General features: G+C 42.9%; 1 protein-coding gene across 16 annotated transcripts in view; it reads left to right on the top strand.

The window, feature by feature from the left end:
* SMAD1 (SMAD family member 1) overlaps positions 1–17,684 on the top strand; it is an 86,201-nt gene that overhangs the window by 19,938 nt on the left and 48,579 nt on the right. For all 16 annotated transcript variants that reach the window (XM_070047474.1, XM_008267390.4, XM_070047472.1 and 13 more), the window contains exon 2: positions 14,657–15,237. In XM_070047474.1, coding sequence (XP_069903575.1) covers positions 14,838–15,237 — 400 coding nt within the window. In that variant the 5' untranslated portion in view covers positions 14,657–14,837. The remainder of the gene's footprint in view (positions 1–14,656; positions 15,238–17,684) is intronic.

Below are 17,684 nucleotides of genomic sequence, written 5' to 3'. Positions count from 1 at the left end.
ACCCGGGGTGCCGGCATCGCAGATGGAGGATTAGCCTAGTGAGCCGCGGTGCTGGCCTATTTTATTTTATTTTATTATTATTGTTTTAAGATTTACTTTATTTATTTGAAAGGCAGAGCTACAGAGAGAGGTAGAGACAGAGAGAAAGAGAGAGAGAGGTCTTCCATTCGCTGGTTCATTCCCCAAATGGCAGCAATGGCTGGAAGCGAGCTGATCCGGAGCCAGGAGCTTCCTCCCGGCCTCCCACATGGGTGCAGGGGCCCATGGACCTGGGCCATCCTCTGCTGCCTTCCCAGGTACAGCAGCAGGGAGCTGGATTAGAAGTGGAGCAGCTGGGACTTGAACCAGTGCTCATATAGGATGCTGATGCTGCAGGCCAGGGCTTCAACCCACTGAACTACAGCACTGACCTCGCAATAAAGATAAATTTTAAGATGCCTGTGGCCTGCTGTCTTCTGGTGTTTGAGGGGTGTGCCTTGCTGGCTAGATGAGCCTGCTCTGTGTTTGAGTTGCTGTGATTACAGAGGGGCTTCCTCAGAGGGAGAAAACAGGACTGGGGATCTAGAGAGGCTACCACGACAAGCATGAACTGCAGAATGGGAATTCAGTAGGATTAAGGAATGTTGTAGGACTTTTAGAGGAAATGGCAAGGAGACACGGAAAAGCCAAGTTTGTTTGTAGTAGTTAGGGACTAACTGAAGAAAACTTTTAAGTGCCGTCCGTCTGCTTAACAAGTAATCATCTAACGAGACGAAGCAGAGCTGACACTTGCTGTTCTTCAGGGAATCTCTGTGACTAAGAATTAACCAGGCGCTCTAAAATCAGCCCAAGTTTTTCAGGATGGAAGAGTTTGTTTGTGTGGAGCAAAAGAAGGAAAACTTCTCTCCAAGATTTTTCTAACACAGTGAAGATATGTTGACCAGCATACTTGATGCAGCTAAACAGATAAACTGCAGTTGTATCTAGAGAAGCTCATGTTAATTGTGCCGTCCACACATTCCATACTTCCTGTGCATCAAGGGAATGCAAATTCTGAAATCCTTTGGCTAAAATGTCTCAGCTTGCAATCAACTTATAAGTGGTAGGTGGCAAGTATAAGCCGTAATTCAGTCTCCATGTTCCTCCTCTTCTTTTGATTATTAAGATTCCCACTCACTTAACACTCTGTTGGGAGAGATAGATTGCAGCTCTGGTTGTGTCGCAGAGTCACACCTGAGAGACTGGAAGACCGGCTGTTAGTGTTGCTGCTATAAAGACTGCTTTACTATAAAAAGGCTCCCAAGAGCTTTAAGTTCTCCCACCTCCACACTCCCAGTTTCTCCAGATTTGGAAAACCAGTCTGTGGCACGAAAATACAACAGACTAGGTGTTTTGCTTCATTGATTCCACATTTAGAAGGTGGGGGAGGTTTGGAGGTAACCAAGACAGGGCTATAGTGAGAAAGGTGAGAATTCTGGGATTTGGTGACAGTGGGGCTTTTCCTGCTGCTGCTGCCAGCTAAGACCAGCAGCTTTGTTCTGGATCTCTGTGGCTCTTCAAGTGGCTTTCTTGGATAGAGAATTCGTTTACATAGAAGGCCCTGTTCTTTGAGCGAGAAGTAAAGTGTTTTAGTCTTTCTAGCACCAAAGTATTTTAAAAAAGTGCATTTGAATCTGGGAAAGAAATGGAGAGAGGTTTGTCCATCATTTCTCTTTTGGGTCTAGGGTTTCTCGTGGTGAGTTTTATTTGGCTGTGAAACGGGGAGGTGTTGAAAATTGGAAGCTAACTGCTGTTTACAATCAAGAAAAAGAGGTGCATGGACGCATCACCTGTGCCTCAGTTCTTAATTGGAGTGGCTGGGAGTGAGAAGCATTTGAGCCGATTATTGGTTGAAATCAAATCACAGAGCACTGTTACTTTAGGATTTTTTTCCTTGACTGAAATAGCTCAATCTGTCTGCACTTTCATGTTTGGTATCATAGCATTGAACTTGGGTAGCACTTTTTAACTTTTTCCTTTCTGCTTTAAGAAATGAAAATGAATTGTTTGGCATTGGTACTGCTTACCATGGCATTGTGTTTGTTCCCGAGTACTATCTCCACCTGTCTCTATTGTTTTACCAGTCTCTGTCTGGAAAGATGGGTGTATTCCAGTGTCCGCTCTCGCCTTCCTGCTGGCCAGCTCTCATGTGAGTTGACTGCTACTCCATTTTTAAGTGCAGCTATGTGCTGTTTAATGACAGGGATATGGCCTGAGAAATGTGTCATTAGGTGATTTTGTCATTGTGTGAACATCATAGAGCGTGCTTACACAAAACTGGGTGGGATAGGCCTACCTTTCAACTTGCCTCTTGATGTAATCAAGAGACATGGTGAACCTGAGATATATCAGGATACTTTAAAAAGTTGATGGAAGAATGGAATTAAGGAGCTGGCAAGGTGGCATAGTGGGTAAAGCTGCCACCTCTGATGTTGGCATCCCATATGGACACTGATTTGAGTCCTGTCTGCTCCACTTCTAATCCCCCTGATAACGGCCTGAGAAAAGCAGCAGCAGATGACACCAAATGTTTGGGCCCCTGCCACCCATGTGGGAGACTTGGATGAAGCTCCTGGCCCCTGGGTTCGGCCTGGCCCAGCCCTGGCCATTCTGGCCACCTGGAGAGTGAACCAGCAGGTAGAAGATCTCTCTGCCTCTCCCTCTCTTTCTGTAATTCCAACTTTCAAAATAAATAAATATATCTTAAAAAAAAAAACAGTTTTTAAAAGAAGAAAAAATGGAATTAAAATATTATTCTTGGTGCCAAAATTTTGAAAGCCATGCATAGTTTTTTTCATAAAATGCATTTTCCATAAGCTTTTTTTGCAAGGATTTCAGTTTTGTTTTTTTTTTTTTTGCATTGAAATGTATATCTTTTAATTCCATTTTCACAAGCTTTTTGAGAGCACTTCATGGAAGGCAGCTACAGGTATAACATAGCACATTGTTTTATAATAAATATATTTTTTATTAAGTGGGGCACATTTAAAGATAATGATGAAAGTGTGGCATAGTAAATACATAGTAGCAGTCATTTATTATCGAGTATTAAATACGATATATAATTATGTGTGCTGTGCTTTTACATGACTGGCAGTGCAGGAGGCTTGTTTACCCCAGCACCACCACAAACACGTGAGTCATGCATTGTACTATGGCAGATGCAACGTCACAAGGCAGTCTTTTCAGCCCCATTGTCATCTCCGCGATCCATCATCGACTGAAACGTCATTACCCAGCAGATGACTGTCGAGGGCATTTTATTCGGTTAGTTTTATCAAAAGTTGCAAGCAGGGCCAGTGTTTAGCCCAGTGGTTAAGACACAATTAAGATGCCCGTGTTGCATGTCCAAAGTGTCTGGCCTCAATCCCTGTCTTTGCTTCGGATGCCATCTTCCTGCTCATACAAACCCTTGGAGGCAGGGGTGACAGCTCAAGTAACTGGGTCCCTGTTGCCCATGTGGGAGAGCGGAACTGAGTGCCAGCTGCTGGCTTCTGCTCAACCTAGCCCTGATTGTTGTGGGCATTTGCAGGAGGTGAACGTGGATGGGAGCGCTCTCTCTCTCTATCTCTCTCTCTCTGTCTCTCCCTCTGTCTCTCAAATAAATAAAAGCTTTAAAAAGTTGCAAGTTCTCAATGCTTGATTTGTGATTCAGTGGCCTAATGCCTCCAACCTCCCACCACACACACATACACCCTGCCAGTGTTGTAAATTCTAGCTCATTCAATTCTTGGCTTGATGGTGGGTTACTCTTCATGTCTTAAAATATTTCCTGGCATGAAATCTGTGAATTATTTTGCATTTTTTTTTTTTTGACAGGCAGAGTTAGACAGTGAAAGAGAGAGACAGAGAGAAAGGCCTTCCTTCCATTGGTTCACCCCTCAAGTGGCCGTTACGGCCGGCGCTGTGCCAATCCGAAGCCAGGAGCCAGGTGCTTCCTCCTGGTCTCACATGCAGGTGCAGGGCCCAAGCACTTGGGACATCCTCCACTGCCTTCCTGGGCCACAGCAGAGAGCTGGACTGGAAGAGGTACAACCAGGACTAGAACCTGGGGTACCGGCACTGTAGGCAGATGATTAGCCTAGTGAGCCTCGGCACTGGCTGAATTATTTTGCATTTTAAGCATTTTAACCATAATCTGTAGTGTCTGGTCTTCTCTGAGCCTATCTTTTCTGTGCGTGTCTGAAATGTCTAGGGTATCTCTTCTGTCCTGCTTGGGAATCACAGTCTCTTTTGACAATTCCGCCTTTGTTGGGAGTATACAGTCAATTTGCACCCCTGAGTGAAATCAAACAGGTTAACTAATCCTAGGTTTGAAGGAAAGAGCATTTGAAAGTGCATTTGAAAGTAAAGTAAGCATTACAGGTTCCCTGGCATTTTCCCCTTTGACCCTTACGATGTTTTATTTTAGCCAAGCATCTCAGAGGAGACAAGAGTGAGTCTCACCAGGCCCTGAACACTGAAATTTGGTGGGATGACACAGGCTTTTCTGTAGTGCTAGTGAATACTGCCTCCAGTCACTTTACACACAACTTCTCTTAGGTGCTTTATGTCTTCTTGGCGTCAAGTGAGGTTTGTGGTGAAGTGGTTTTCTAGGATTAAAAATCCTGCGCCGTAAAACTCTTACCGTTTCCCTGTGATCACATTGAGGCCTCATTGTAAATCTGCTTTGGGAGCTCAAGGCTTTGTTTTTCTCTGTATTTACAAGATCAGCCCGTCTGTTGACAAGGAAACTAGGTGGTACAGTCTAGTTGTATGTATACATATTAGCATACGTATTGTATGTACATATATTATTTGGAGACACTTATCCTCCCCACCCCCCACCCCCACACACAAAAGGGTCAAACAGAATTTTTACAGAGTTGTCCTTTTCTTCTTGAATAACTTCTCCCGCTTTTAAACAGTTTCAAAATGAAGGTAATCAATACCCAGAGCTTTTAGTTTCTTAATTCTTTTGATCTCTAGGCCATGATTTTTTAGTCATTAGTTAAGGTAGAGTAATGAACCAAAGAACAAGAACTGGGGGAAAAAATCGCTTGCTTCATTGACAATAGGCCATTTATTTTCTGTCACTTGCCTTTTTTAAGGTATTGTGAGTCTTTGCTTTTTCTTCTCCCCGTCTCTTTTTGGAATCTATTATTTTTTGTTTGTTTTACTGAATAATGTAATTATTCCTTCGCTGTTCAGTGGCGTTATTTATTTTGTCTAGTCCACTGAATTCCATGCCCGTGCGAGAATTACACAGCAGCCCATGGCCTGAAGCTGGTGCACAGGGCTGTGTGTCCGATTGGTCTCTCTCTAAGGTGCTTGGCTTATAGCATTTGGCAGCTGCCCTGCTACACTCCGCTTATGGCATCTTCAGATGCAAAGTAGAAACTTCCCTTCCTGTGGGGATCTGGGGTCTATACAGTACTGAGTGGCAGAGGCTGCGTTTTGTTGGTGCTCACCCATTAGGATAATTACTTGTTTCTTTACTCTGATGAGGCCGAGATAACAAAAATGCCCCTTGTTGTGCATGTGGCTAATTTGATTTCCTTTACAGTTAAAGGTACACAGGAGTTGAGTGTTTTGAATTTTTTGCTTTTTTCCATTTAACATTAAAGAATAGCTGTAAGTTGCAAAATCAAATAACCAGTTCAAGAGGAGTTAATAAGAATAGTTTCTTGATATGGCTTCTGGCTGTACTGATAGAAATCATTCCCATGGCTGAAGTCCATAGGAAGAAATTCTGAATTCAAAATGCTGTTTTAAACTATATTTTTATTACTTCCCAAACCAGATCACACCATAAATCCAACCTGACTGCTAAGTAGACTGTATATGTGGCTTGAGCTCATTAGTTGATTTTTTTGTGTGTGTGTTTTTTTTTTTTTTTTGTAATTAGCAAATATTTATTTAGGAAGACTTTTTGGAAGTTATAGTTTTCCATTAAAGAATGTTTGAATCATTTAGAAATTTAGAAACGAATGAGGTATTACTGATCTTCCAAAACTGGCCAGTGTTAATGTTTTGGAGTATTTATATAGTTGTTTATGCTGTATGTACCATTTTATGTTCTGCCAAGTTATTACATAGATTTTGTTTTTCCAAGTTATTACATGGTTTCTATGAACATAATTTTTAAGGGCTACATGATATTCCATTGAACAGATTATACAGTTTACTTATTTTTTAAAATTTCTTATTTTATATAATGCTCTGTGGAAGATTATATTATATATAATCTTTGTGTGGAAATTTTTTCTCTTTTCATGTGAAAGTTATTTCCTTGAAGTAAGTTTTTAAAGATGAAGTTGCTAGAACAAATATTTTAATATTTTTAAAGGGTATTGGGAGGTGGATTTTTTCTTCCTAGATAAATGCTTTTCTTTCTCGTCAGCGTGAAATGTTTGTATTTGGGCAAGAGGGAAGGAAATCTCTGTTTGCTGACTCATGTTTTTATTTTGCACTTTTAACTGATAAGGCCACTTAGCTTTTGACATAAACTAAGGCAGGAAGTACAAAAAGGGGCAGAAAAAAAAATCAGTTCTCCTGCCAAGGCCGTAGTATCATGGTCTCATTTGGGCTCCTCATGTGAGGTAGGTTACTTGTTTGACTTGTATATTTAAAAACTGCTTAACTCAAGTGGGCAAAAATGAGTCACCAGCCAGCGTTTTGTTTTGTCTGTGTCTGTGTCTGTACAAAGAAAGAGCTGTGATCTTTTCAGTTTTCCTGAGTGGCATCAAGACATGTGCCACCCAGCTGGCCCTTGCAAGTGTTGGGAGGTGGGAGGTTTTTAAATTTTTCTTTCATTTCTGTAATGGAAAGCCTGCCTGTGTCGATGCCTTATCCATCTTTCTAATACGAAAATCTAATCACATTGATGTTGTGATCTCAAACTTCCCACTGGTCCACAGCATAAGACGTACCACAGACTTTTACCAGTCTTGCATCATTGCCAACTAGATTGAAACACAACCTTTCCATCCAGTGTCTGTGAGAACTAGCACTGCAGAAAAGTGGTTTATAGAATCAGGCTCCAAAGCGAGGCAGAGTGGGTTCAGATCCTAGTCTTGTCACATCATTGCTATGTACGTGACTTTGGACAAGGTATTTACCTTCTGTGTATCTCAGTTTCTTGCCTATAAAATGAGGGAAATGGTGGAATTCTCTTCGGAGGGTTTGTTGGTAGTTAACAGATGTAAAGGGCTTAGAGCAGGGCCTGGCATGTAGTGCATACTCGAAATGTAAGCTCCATTGTTTCACACAGTTCTACTCATCTTTTAAGGCCTGTCTGATATTTCCTCTTTGAAAAAACTTCCTGAAGTCCCTGGACTTAATGGTTCTTTTCTTTCATACACTTTATTATTGTTTGTCTTGATCTGTCCGGGCTGCTCTCGCAAAACTCCAGACTGGAGGCTTATGAACAACAGGAATTGATTTCTTACAGTTTTTCTGGCTGGGAAGTTCAGGTTCATGCTCCTGCAGGTTAGTTGTCTGGGGAAGGCCCTCTTCCTCTTGGACAGCCTCTTCTCAGGACAATCCCCCATGCTGGACAGCACAAGACATCTCTCAGGGCCTCTTGTATGATGCTAATCCCCTGCCATTGTGCCTGAGTTACCTCCCAAAGGCCCCCTCTTCTACCACTATCACTTTGGGGTTAGGATCTCAGTGTGTGAATCTTAGGAGGATGTTGGGCTGATTACCCTTGACATTGTTTGTACTTGCCTTGGGGCATTTATCACCCTTTTAGTTAGCTAATGGCCGCCCAGCAAATGCACAGTACCTGGGCCTTGTATTCCTGTGCCTGTGGTCCACCTTGGAACAACCACAGCATTCCTTCTGGCTAAGGCCCCATGAGATGTTTTGGTTCAGTGCTCCAGGGTCAGCATGCAGGTTAGATGTCTCCACACCAGCCCTGCCACTGGACATCCGGCCAGCACAGTGCCGGATCCGTAGCCATAACTCATTATAGCTTTGATGCATTAACGTCAATTGGAGTATTTCAAACAAAGGTATGAAAGGGTGTTTCTTTTTATTTCTTTTTTTAAAGATTTATTTATATGAAATAGTTACAGAGAGGGAAAGAGAGAGAGAATCTTCCAACTGCTTCCTACCCCAAATGGCTACAACAGCCAAAGCTGGGTCATCCCGAAGCCAGGAGCTTCTTCCAGGTTTTCCCATGTGGGTGCAGGGGCCCAAGCACTTGGGCCATTTTCCCAGGACTGAAGTGGAGTAGCCAGGACTGGAACCAAGTGCCCAAAGGGATGCTAGTGTCACAAGCAGCAGCTTTACCTGCTATTCTACCCTAGAAATGGTGTTTCTTATTCCATTTCCCCAACACACTTGCCCCAACACGCTGCCAACAGGTTCCTATCAGAGTTTGTAATGACCTTAAGTGATCTTCGTATAACCTCTCCCCCTCTATTTGAAAACCATTGGTTAGAATATTAAAAAGCTGTTTTCAGAGTAGAAGAAAAGGGCAAGAAGAAATAAAACCCCCCTATGAATTATTTTTAGAGAACTAGAAAGAAGCTCTTTTTCTTGTGCATGGATGTGTGTGTGTGTGTGTGTGTGTGTATCCACATGCATGACAATTAAATTGCCTTCTCAGTAGGTGCCAAGTGTGACTTTTGATAATAATGTAGTTTTGTTTTTGTCTTTTCCTTCTCTTAAATGAAAATAATGCCAACCTTGAAAGAATTAGTAAATGTGGGTGAAAATCTTTACTTAAAACAACAGCAGTTGGTAATGCTGCTACTGCTATTGCTGCTACCACCACCACCACCACCACCACCACCACCACCACCTCTCTATATCCTAGTGTAGAAAGTTCAGGGTCTACACTTGGCCTTCTGAGTTCTTCACAGGAACAGATCATTCATCAAACAGAGAATTTGCCACATGCCTAGGCACTGTGCTAGGCTCCGAAGATTTAAAAAAACAAACAGAATTCCTCTGTCATTTTCCTGTGGTGAGAAAGACAGATGTGTAGGTATAGACACATAATTTACTGCGACAGCAGTCCACAGTTGTTATCTTTCTTGATTTTTGAGGATCAGTGATGATTCCCCTTGTGTTTTTCCTGTTAGTGGTAATTTGTGCCTTATTGCTCGTTTTTCCTAGGAGTTTTATTAGTATTTTTAAAGAACCAATTTTGATTTTGTCAAAAGTCAAAGAGAAGGAGAGGCAGAGGCAGAGAGATATCTGTTCATGGTTCATTCCTTAAATGGCTGCAGTGGCTGGGGCTGGGCCAGGCCACAGCCAGGAGCAGGGACTTCTGGATCTCTCATGTGAGTGCAGGGGCCCAGGTATTTGGCCCATCTTTCACTGCTTTCCCAGGCACATTGGCAAGTAGCTAGATTGGAAGCAGAGCAGCCAGGACTTAAAATCCATATGGGATGATGGCACTGCAGGCGGCCGGTTAACCCACCAAGCCACAACATTGGTCCCCTCTAATACACTTTTTTTTTAATGATTTTTTTTAAAGATTTATTTATTTATTTGAAAGAGTTACAGAGAGAGAAGGAGAGGCAGAGAGGAAGAGGGAGGGAAAGAGAGAAAGGGAGAGGGAGAGAGAGAGGTATTCCATCTGCTGGTTCACTCCCCGAATGGCTGCAATGGCCAAAGCTGTGCAGATCTGAAGCCAGGAGCCAGTAGCTTCCTCTGGGTCTCCCATGTGGGTGCAGGAGCACAAGGACCTGGGTCATCCTCCACTACTTTCCCAGGCCATAGCAGAAAGCTGGATCGGAAGTGGAATAGTCGGAACTCGAACTGGCACCCAAATGGGATGGCAGCACTGTAGGCGGCAGCTTTACCACACCTCAGTGTCGCCCCTCTAATATACTTTTAAAAAGAAAATCGCTGCTCTCATTTTCTTCTACTTTCTTTGGATTTAATTCAGTTTTCTCCCCCCCCCCCCCTTTTTTTTTCTGGTAATGAATACATAGAAATTAGCTTTAACTTTTTTCCTTTTCTTTTTTTAAAGATTTGTTTATTTATTTGAAAGGCAGAGTTACACAGAGAGAGAGTGAGAGCTTCCATCCAGTAGTTCACTCCCCAAGGATCACAATGGCCAGGGCTGGGCCAGGCCAAAGCTAGGATCCTGGAACTCCATCCAGGTCTCCCAGGTGGGTGGCAGGGGCCCAGGTACCTAAGCCATCTTCTGCTGCTTTCCCAGGTGCATTAGCAGAAGTGCAGTAGCTGGGACTCAAACCAGCACCCATATGGGATGCCAGCATTGCAGGCCACAGCTTAACCTGCTGTGCCACAATGCTAGCCCTTCTTTTCTAATACATGCTTTTAGGACTACACATTTCTCTCATAAGTATGGCTGGAATCATATCACAATTTCTGGTAGATTATTTTTATTATTTAGTTAATTTTTGTTTTCATTGTAATTTCTTTATTGACATATTTTAAAGTGTAATTCTTTTCAATAGGAATATTTTTGTTTTTAGGAATTAATAAGATCAAAGGATATATATATAATTTTACTTCTTTGATACATGTTGAAATTTGCTTTATGGCTCATTATGTGGCTAGTTTGGGTAAATATTGAATTTGTAATTCAAAGATTTATGTATTTTACTCTTGTTTGATGTGGCGTTATGTACATGAATTGAAGCAAGTTTTTAAACATGTTACTCATCTATTTCTATGACTTCTGATTGTTTTCTTAGTTACTGTATTAATCTAACAATGTTGTGGGTTTATCTGTCGCTTTGATTGTTAGTTTTTGCTTTAGTTGTTTTGAGACTGTTACTTGCATAAAAATTTGGGGATTGTGATATCTACATGGTGGGTCAACACTTTTTACATGAAATATCCCCTTCCCTACATTTTTAAATGCTTGCTGATGCTTCTCCAGAGTCAGTTTTGTTTGAATGGGTACCTACGTCAGCTTTTTGGAAAGAGTATGTGTAATACATTTTTTCCATCCTTTGCTTTCAACCTTTCTGTGTCATTTCACTTAATGTGTGTCTGGAAAGTACCATATAACTGATACTTACATAAATGGTGTTTTCCACCCACACCTTCATCTTTTAGACTGTTTAAGAGTTACTATGTATTTACATTTGACATGCTAAAGATGTCATTTAATTGTCTCCTAATTTTCCGTTGAAATGTCAGCTGTCAACCCTATTGTATTTATTTGAAGGTAAAGTGTCCTTTTGAAGAGTTTTGTCTTAGATCTTAAGCAATTTTACTGTGATGTGACACATTGAAATGTGTAGATTTCTTTGTATTTATCCTTCTTGGGGTTTGTGGGGCTTCATGAATTGATGGTTAGTTCTCTGTTGTCAGTTTCTGGAAATCCTTGGCCTGTATCTAAAAATACTGCTTTGTCTCAGTCTTTTCTCCTCACTAGAATCCTCTTAAATGATGCTGGACATTTTTACCGTATCCATTATGCCTCTTCAGTTCTTTTATTTTCCACTTTTTCCCGTTTACCTTAGCATGAACATTTCTTCCTGATCTTTCCGCTCACTGATCTTTTATTTTACTCTAACTAATCTCCTATTAAGTTGATTCTAATACTTTTTATTTCATTACTTTTTGTGGATTCCAATTCTCATTAAAATCCTCAGTCTTCTGTTTCCTTGATATATTAATCAGTGACCATTAATATTTTCATCTATATTTGGTAACTGCACTGTCTGGATCACCTCTTGCTTCTGTTTCTATTCTGTTTTGTTTGGGTCATTTGGTTCTGTCTGCTAGTATGCTTGGTAACTTTTGATTGATTGCTATATATTGTGAGTAAACAATTATAGAGGCTTGGGATGATGTTACCTCCCTCCAATGAGTATTTATTTTATTTCTGGCAAGCTGTTAGAGAGCGATACCCATCACCTTGATCCAGGCTAGGACTAAGATGATTCTGGGGGCTGGCACTGTGGTGTAGTGGGTAAAACTGCTGCCTGCAACACCAGCATCGTATATGGGCAGCAGTTCAAGTCCCAGCTGCTCCACTTCCTATCTAGCTCCCTGCTAATGTGCCTGGGAAAATAGTGGAAAGATGTCCCAAGTGCTTGGGCCCCTGCACCCACTTGGGAAGCACAGAATAAGCTCCTGGATCCTGACTTTGACCTGGCCCAGGCCCCACCATTGTAGCCATTTGGGGAGTGAACCAGCAGATGGAAGATTTCTGTCTTTCCCTCTCTCTGTAGCTCTGCTTTTAAATAGAAATAACACCCCCCCCCCCAAAAAAGTGATGCTTCTGGGCCTGGTTTCAGTACCTGTACAGACTGCCCCATTTCAGTTTTGCCCCTACATTAGGGCATTCCCTGTAGCAGACTCAGCTGGAAGACGAAGGTACTTAGCAGAGCTCCCCTTTGTCTGCAGGCTCTCAGCTCTGGTTTTGATTCCCTAGTACTGTGAGACTGCTGAAAGGTGCGCTAGTTTTGACTGCCTCTTGCTGCTTGTCACAGGCATTGGCAGGTACCTGGAGAGAAAAAGCAGTGAAGAATGTTGCGCGCTTTTCACTGCCTTTGCCCTCTCTCCAGGATCATGACCCCTCAAGTCTGGAGTGCCTTGGTCACTCTTTGATGTCTTTAAAAAGCTGGGCTTTGTTTGTGAAGAGGTTGCTCTGATACCTGCTCCTCTGTTGCAGCCACAGGTGGTGGGCAGAGGACTTCTTCAACTTTATTACCTTTTGTGTTTTCCTCTGGTAAAGAATAGAGAGGAGGTGTGACTGAGACAACTTGATTGAAGAATTTGGTACAGTATGTGTTCTTGGGTTTCATTCCTTTCACATCAGTAAAAAACAAAATTGTATTTATTTATTTATTTTTATTTTTATTTGTTTGAAAGGCAGAAAGTGGGGGAGAGGTATTTTCCACTCACTGGTTCACTCCCCAAATGCTCACAATAGCTGGGGCTGGGGCTAGGCCAGGTCAAAGCTAGAAGCCTGGAGCTCCATCCAGGTCTCCCACATGGGTGGGTGGGACTCAGGTGGTCTGCTGCCTTCCATGGTACACATTAGCAGGGAGCAGGATCAGAAGTGGAGTAAGCCAGAACTCAAATTAGGTTCTCCAGTATGGGATGCCAGTGTCTCAGATGACACCCATTACACAACAGACCTATCCCAAAAGCAGTTTTTTAGAATCAGGAAATTACTGTTTAACTTGCTCTGTAGCCCATAGACATAGGCTTATTTAGTGAATAAATACTCTAAGATGTTACAATATTTACATAGCAGAAATATAACTACCTTTTCATTTAGCATAAGAAATATTTGAGTAACACACCATGAAACACATGTTATGAGGCCACCATTGTAGTATAGCAGATAAAGCTACTACCTGGGACACCGGCATCCCACATGGGTACCAGTGCATGTCCCGGTTGCTCCACTTCCAGTCCAGCTCCCTGCTAATGGCCTGGGAAAAGTAGCAGAAGATGGCCCAAGTGCTTGGGCCCCTGAACCCATGTGGAGGACCTGGAAGAAGCTCCTAGCTCTTGGCTCCTGGCTTCATCCTGGTCCAGCCCTGGCCATTGCAGTCATCTGGAGAGTGAACTAACGGATGGAAGATTTTCTCTCTCTCTATCTAACTCTGACTTTCAAACAAATAAGTATTTTAAAAAAATAGACTTTCTGACTAATAATTTTATTATTACCTGTTATTTTCAGTTTTGTTGATAGAGATGTATTTTAAATTTATTATTAGAGGTCATAAGTGATTGTGAAAAAATATTATGGTATCTGTTGAGAACTTGGACTTTTTCACACCAGGATGTCCCTTGGCATGTCTCAGAGTGAATATATTTAAACGGTATCTCCATTTATTAATCAGGAGAATGGCAATGATTGGTCTGTTGTGGCTGTCATAGTTCTCACAGTTCTGGGGGCTGGAAGTCCAGGTGAAGGTTCTGGACATGCAGTTGCTGCTGAGGGCTCTTCCTGGCCGCCGTCCTGCCGTGTCCCCCCATGGCCTTTGCTCAGTGCATGAGCATGGATATGCTGAGGTGGGAGGGTGGTCTTATAGGACCACCAGTCCCATAGGGCGCCACCCTTTTGATCTCAGTTAACCTTAGTGATTTCCGTGGAGCCTCGGTCTCCAAACACAGCCACATCTGGGGTTGGGGCTTCAACATATGCATGGGGCAGAGGGGGATGCAGCTCAGTCCGTAGCATACTGTGATACGGATGCACTTCAACTTCACAGTGGGTTATGCTCCAGCAAGCCCGTGGCAAAGTCAAACCTGCAGGTGGAACCATTGGAAGTCAGGGACTCTGCACGTCTAACTACTTAAGATAGGACGCTACACAGAGTGATTAATAAATTGTGGTAGTGGTGATTTTTTTTTTTAAGATTGTATTTATCTCAGAGGTAGAGTTTAGACAGAGAGAAACAGAGAGAAAGGTTTTCCATCCACTGGTTCACTCCTCAAATGGCTGGAGCCGCAGAGCTCAGCCGATCTGCAGCCTAACGGGTCTCCCACGTGGGTGCAGGGGCCCAAGCACTTGGGCCATGTTCCACTGCTTTCCCAGGGCATAGCAGAGAGCTGGATGGGAAGAGGAGCAGCAGGGACTCGAACCGCTGCCCACATGGGATGCTGGTGCCGCAGGTGGAGGCTTAGCCTACTACGCCACAGCGCTGGCCCCATGGTAGTTGTGATTTTGAATGGATCTTTCTCCTTTCTTCTCCAGGTGCTGGCCTTGGGTTGCTTTCCGGAACACTAGGAATGGTCATTTCTGTTTTTCGGGACTTGAGGCTGCGACGCTGAAGAGAAGCCTATGTAAATAAGCTGACATCGCTGCTGCTGTCCCTTCTGTTGGGAGACTCCCTGCTTCCCCGCGCCCCGAGGAGTGGACGACCCGTGTGGTCACTATGAACGTGACCAGTTTGTTCTCCTTCACGAGTCCCGCCGTGAAGAGACTTCTCGGGTGGAAACAGGGCGACGAGGAAGAAAAATGGGCAGAGAAAGCTGTGGATGCCCTGGTGAAAAAACTGAAGAAGAAGAAGGGCGCCATGGAGGAGCTGGAGAAGGCCTTGAGCTGCCCGGGACAGCCGAGTAGCTGTGTCACCATCCCCCGCTCCCTGGACGGCCGGCTGCAGGTCTCCCACCGGAAGGGGCTGCCCCATGTCATCTACTGCCGGGTGTGGCGCTGGCCCGACCTCCAGAGCCACCACGAACTGAAGCCACTGGAATGCTGTGAGTTTCCTTTTGGTTCCAAGCAGAAGGAGGTCTGCATCAATCCCTACCACTACAAGCGAGTGGAGAGCCCTGGTGAGTGAGCAGCTGGTCTGTGTGACTGAGAGCATCCAAAGAATCCCCTTGGTTTTAGTCGTAGTTTTAGAAATATTTGGAGAGAGAGAGAGTAGGTGTGTGGGTGTGCAGGTGGGAGAGAGAGAGAGAACCCTTGAGTGTTTCCAACATTTTAACAGCTTGATTCTATTAGGAGCAGGCCATGAAAATTATGATTGCTGTAGTAACACCTCTCTTTTTTTAATAAGCTGTTTTGTTTCTATTTTTGTTGTTGTTTCATATTGCCTACATTTCTGCAAGCAAATTTAGCTGTGAAATGTATTATAAGGGAAGAAAAAGAAGCCCAGTGTCATTTCCCTCTGCGTGCTGGAGGGAAGTCATCATGGAGGCAGCTGCCAGTGACTTGTGCCACTTGTACTTAAGAAGAGTACTTTCTAGGGGTCAGTGTTGTGGCACAGAGTGTTGAGCCACTGCTTAGGGCATCTGTGTCACATATTAGAATGCTGGTTCAAGTTCTGGCACCTCTGCTTGCAACCCAGCTTCCTGCGAAGGCATCTACTAATGCATCCTGGAAGGCAGCAGATGATGGCTCACGTGCCACCCACATGGGAGACCCAGATGGGAGTTCAGCCTCCTGGGTTTGGTCTGGCCAGTCTTGACTATTGTGGGCATTTGGGAAGTGAACCAGTAGATGGAAGATCTGTCTCCCTCACCCTGTGTTCTGCCTTTCAAGTAGATGAAAATAAATTAAGATCTTTTTTAAAAAAGGATTGATATTTCTTAATCATGTGTGCTCGGATTTTGCTGTGGAATTTCTGTATTCCCTGTGGAGGGTATGAAGAGATTATGTTCTTCTATGGAATCACTTGATACTACTGCTTTGTAAGATATTCCTAGTTGTTACAAGTGTGGCCTTTTTGCACGTATATTAAAGGTATACAGTTGACTCTCCCTAGCTGTAGGCCCTGCAGCCATGAATTCAACCAACTAAAGATTGAAAATATTAGAGGGCCGGTGCTGTGGCTCACTTGGTTAATCCTCTGCCTATTGCACTGGCATCCCATATGGGCTCCAGGTTCTAGTCCTGGTTGCTTTTCTTCCAGTCCAGCTCTCTGCTGTGGCCCGGGAGGGCAGTGAAGGATGGCCCAAGTGCTTGGGCCCCTGCACCTGCATGGGAGACCAGGAAGAAGCACCTGGCTCCTGGCTTCAGATCAGCGCAGTGCCGGCTGTAGCGGCCATTTGGGGGGTGAACCAACGGAAGGAAGACCTTTCTATCTCTTTGTCTCTCTCTCTGTCTATACCTGTCAAATAAAAAAAAAAGAAAATATTAGAAAAAATTGCATCTGTCTTGGACAATCACAAACTTTTTTTTTCTTGATATTCCCTAAGCAATAGCAACTATTTGCATAGCATTTACATCTTGTTAGGTATTCTGAGTAATAATAGGATGAGTTAGGTTATTTAATAGGATGTGCTTAGGTTATTTGCAGAAACTGTGACACTTTATAGAAGGGACTTAAGCATCTGCAGATTTGGTATTGGCAGGGTCTCTGCAGCCAGTCTTCCAGATACCAAGGGATGACTGTTTTAGAATTTGTCTGGTTTTTCCCTCCTCATTCTGGATGGTTGGATCCATTGGAAAGTGATTAGGTATTCGGTTGTTTAATGTCATTGTCAGCTTGAGACCAGTTTGGGGTTACAAGGGTTCCTTAATGTGGCTGTGTGTTAGAATCGCATGAGTTCCTCCGCAGAAATCCTGATCTGGGGATATCATGGTACCCTGTTTTTAACAAGTACTTCGGGTGTGGCTGATGGAGGCAATAGGTTGACCTAGATCATGTAATACTACTGTGGCTTTCACAGAAAGGGCAGTCTGTATTTTTCTGAATTATATGTAAGTCAAACAAAATAACTTTAAAGACTAAGGAATAATATAACAAGCATCTTTTTATCCCCCACGCAGTTGAAGGAATAAATAAAAGATGACACATAAACTGAGCCACCTGTTAGTGTCCCTCTGACCCTATTTCCTTCAGTAACCACTCTTTCGAGTTTGATGTTTGTCATTTTCATTCATGTTTTTATAATGTTGTGTATGTATGAATCCATGATGATCTCTTCTGTTATTTTGTGTACTTTAAATTATTACATGAGGAAATTTAGAATTTCCTTGTACAATTGCTATAGTCATTCAACATAATGCTTTTTGTGATTTTAGATTATATACTTCAGGATTACCTTGTCAAATGCCGTGAAAAACCCTCTGGGAATTTGTTGGGCTTTCATTGATTCCCTTTGGGGAGGATTGACATGGTTATGCCCTGGAGCATAACATTGTTCAGTAACCTTAAAGTTTTTCTCATTCAGTTCTTGGACATCTTTTTTAGGTTTATTTCCAGATAAGTTGTTTTCATTGTGTCATTTAAAGAATTCCTTTTGGGTAGGAGTACAATTACTATTTTCTCCAA

The sequence above is a fragment of the Oryctolagus cuniculus genome, chromosome 8, assembly GCF_964237555.1.
Source record: "Oryctolagus cuniculus chromosome 8, mOryCun1.1, whole genome shotgun sequence".
Lineage (NCBI taxonomy): Eukaryota > Metazoa > Chordata > Mammalia > Lagomorpha > Leporidae > Oryctolagus > Oryctolagus cuniculus.
Note: the sequence above shows the minus strand (reverse complement) of the source record. Positions and strands in the feature narration are given on the sequence as shown.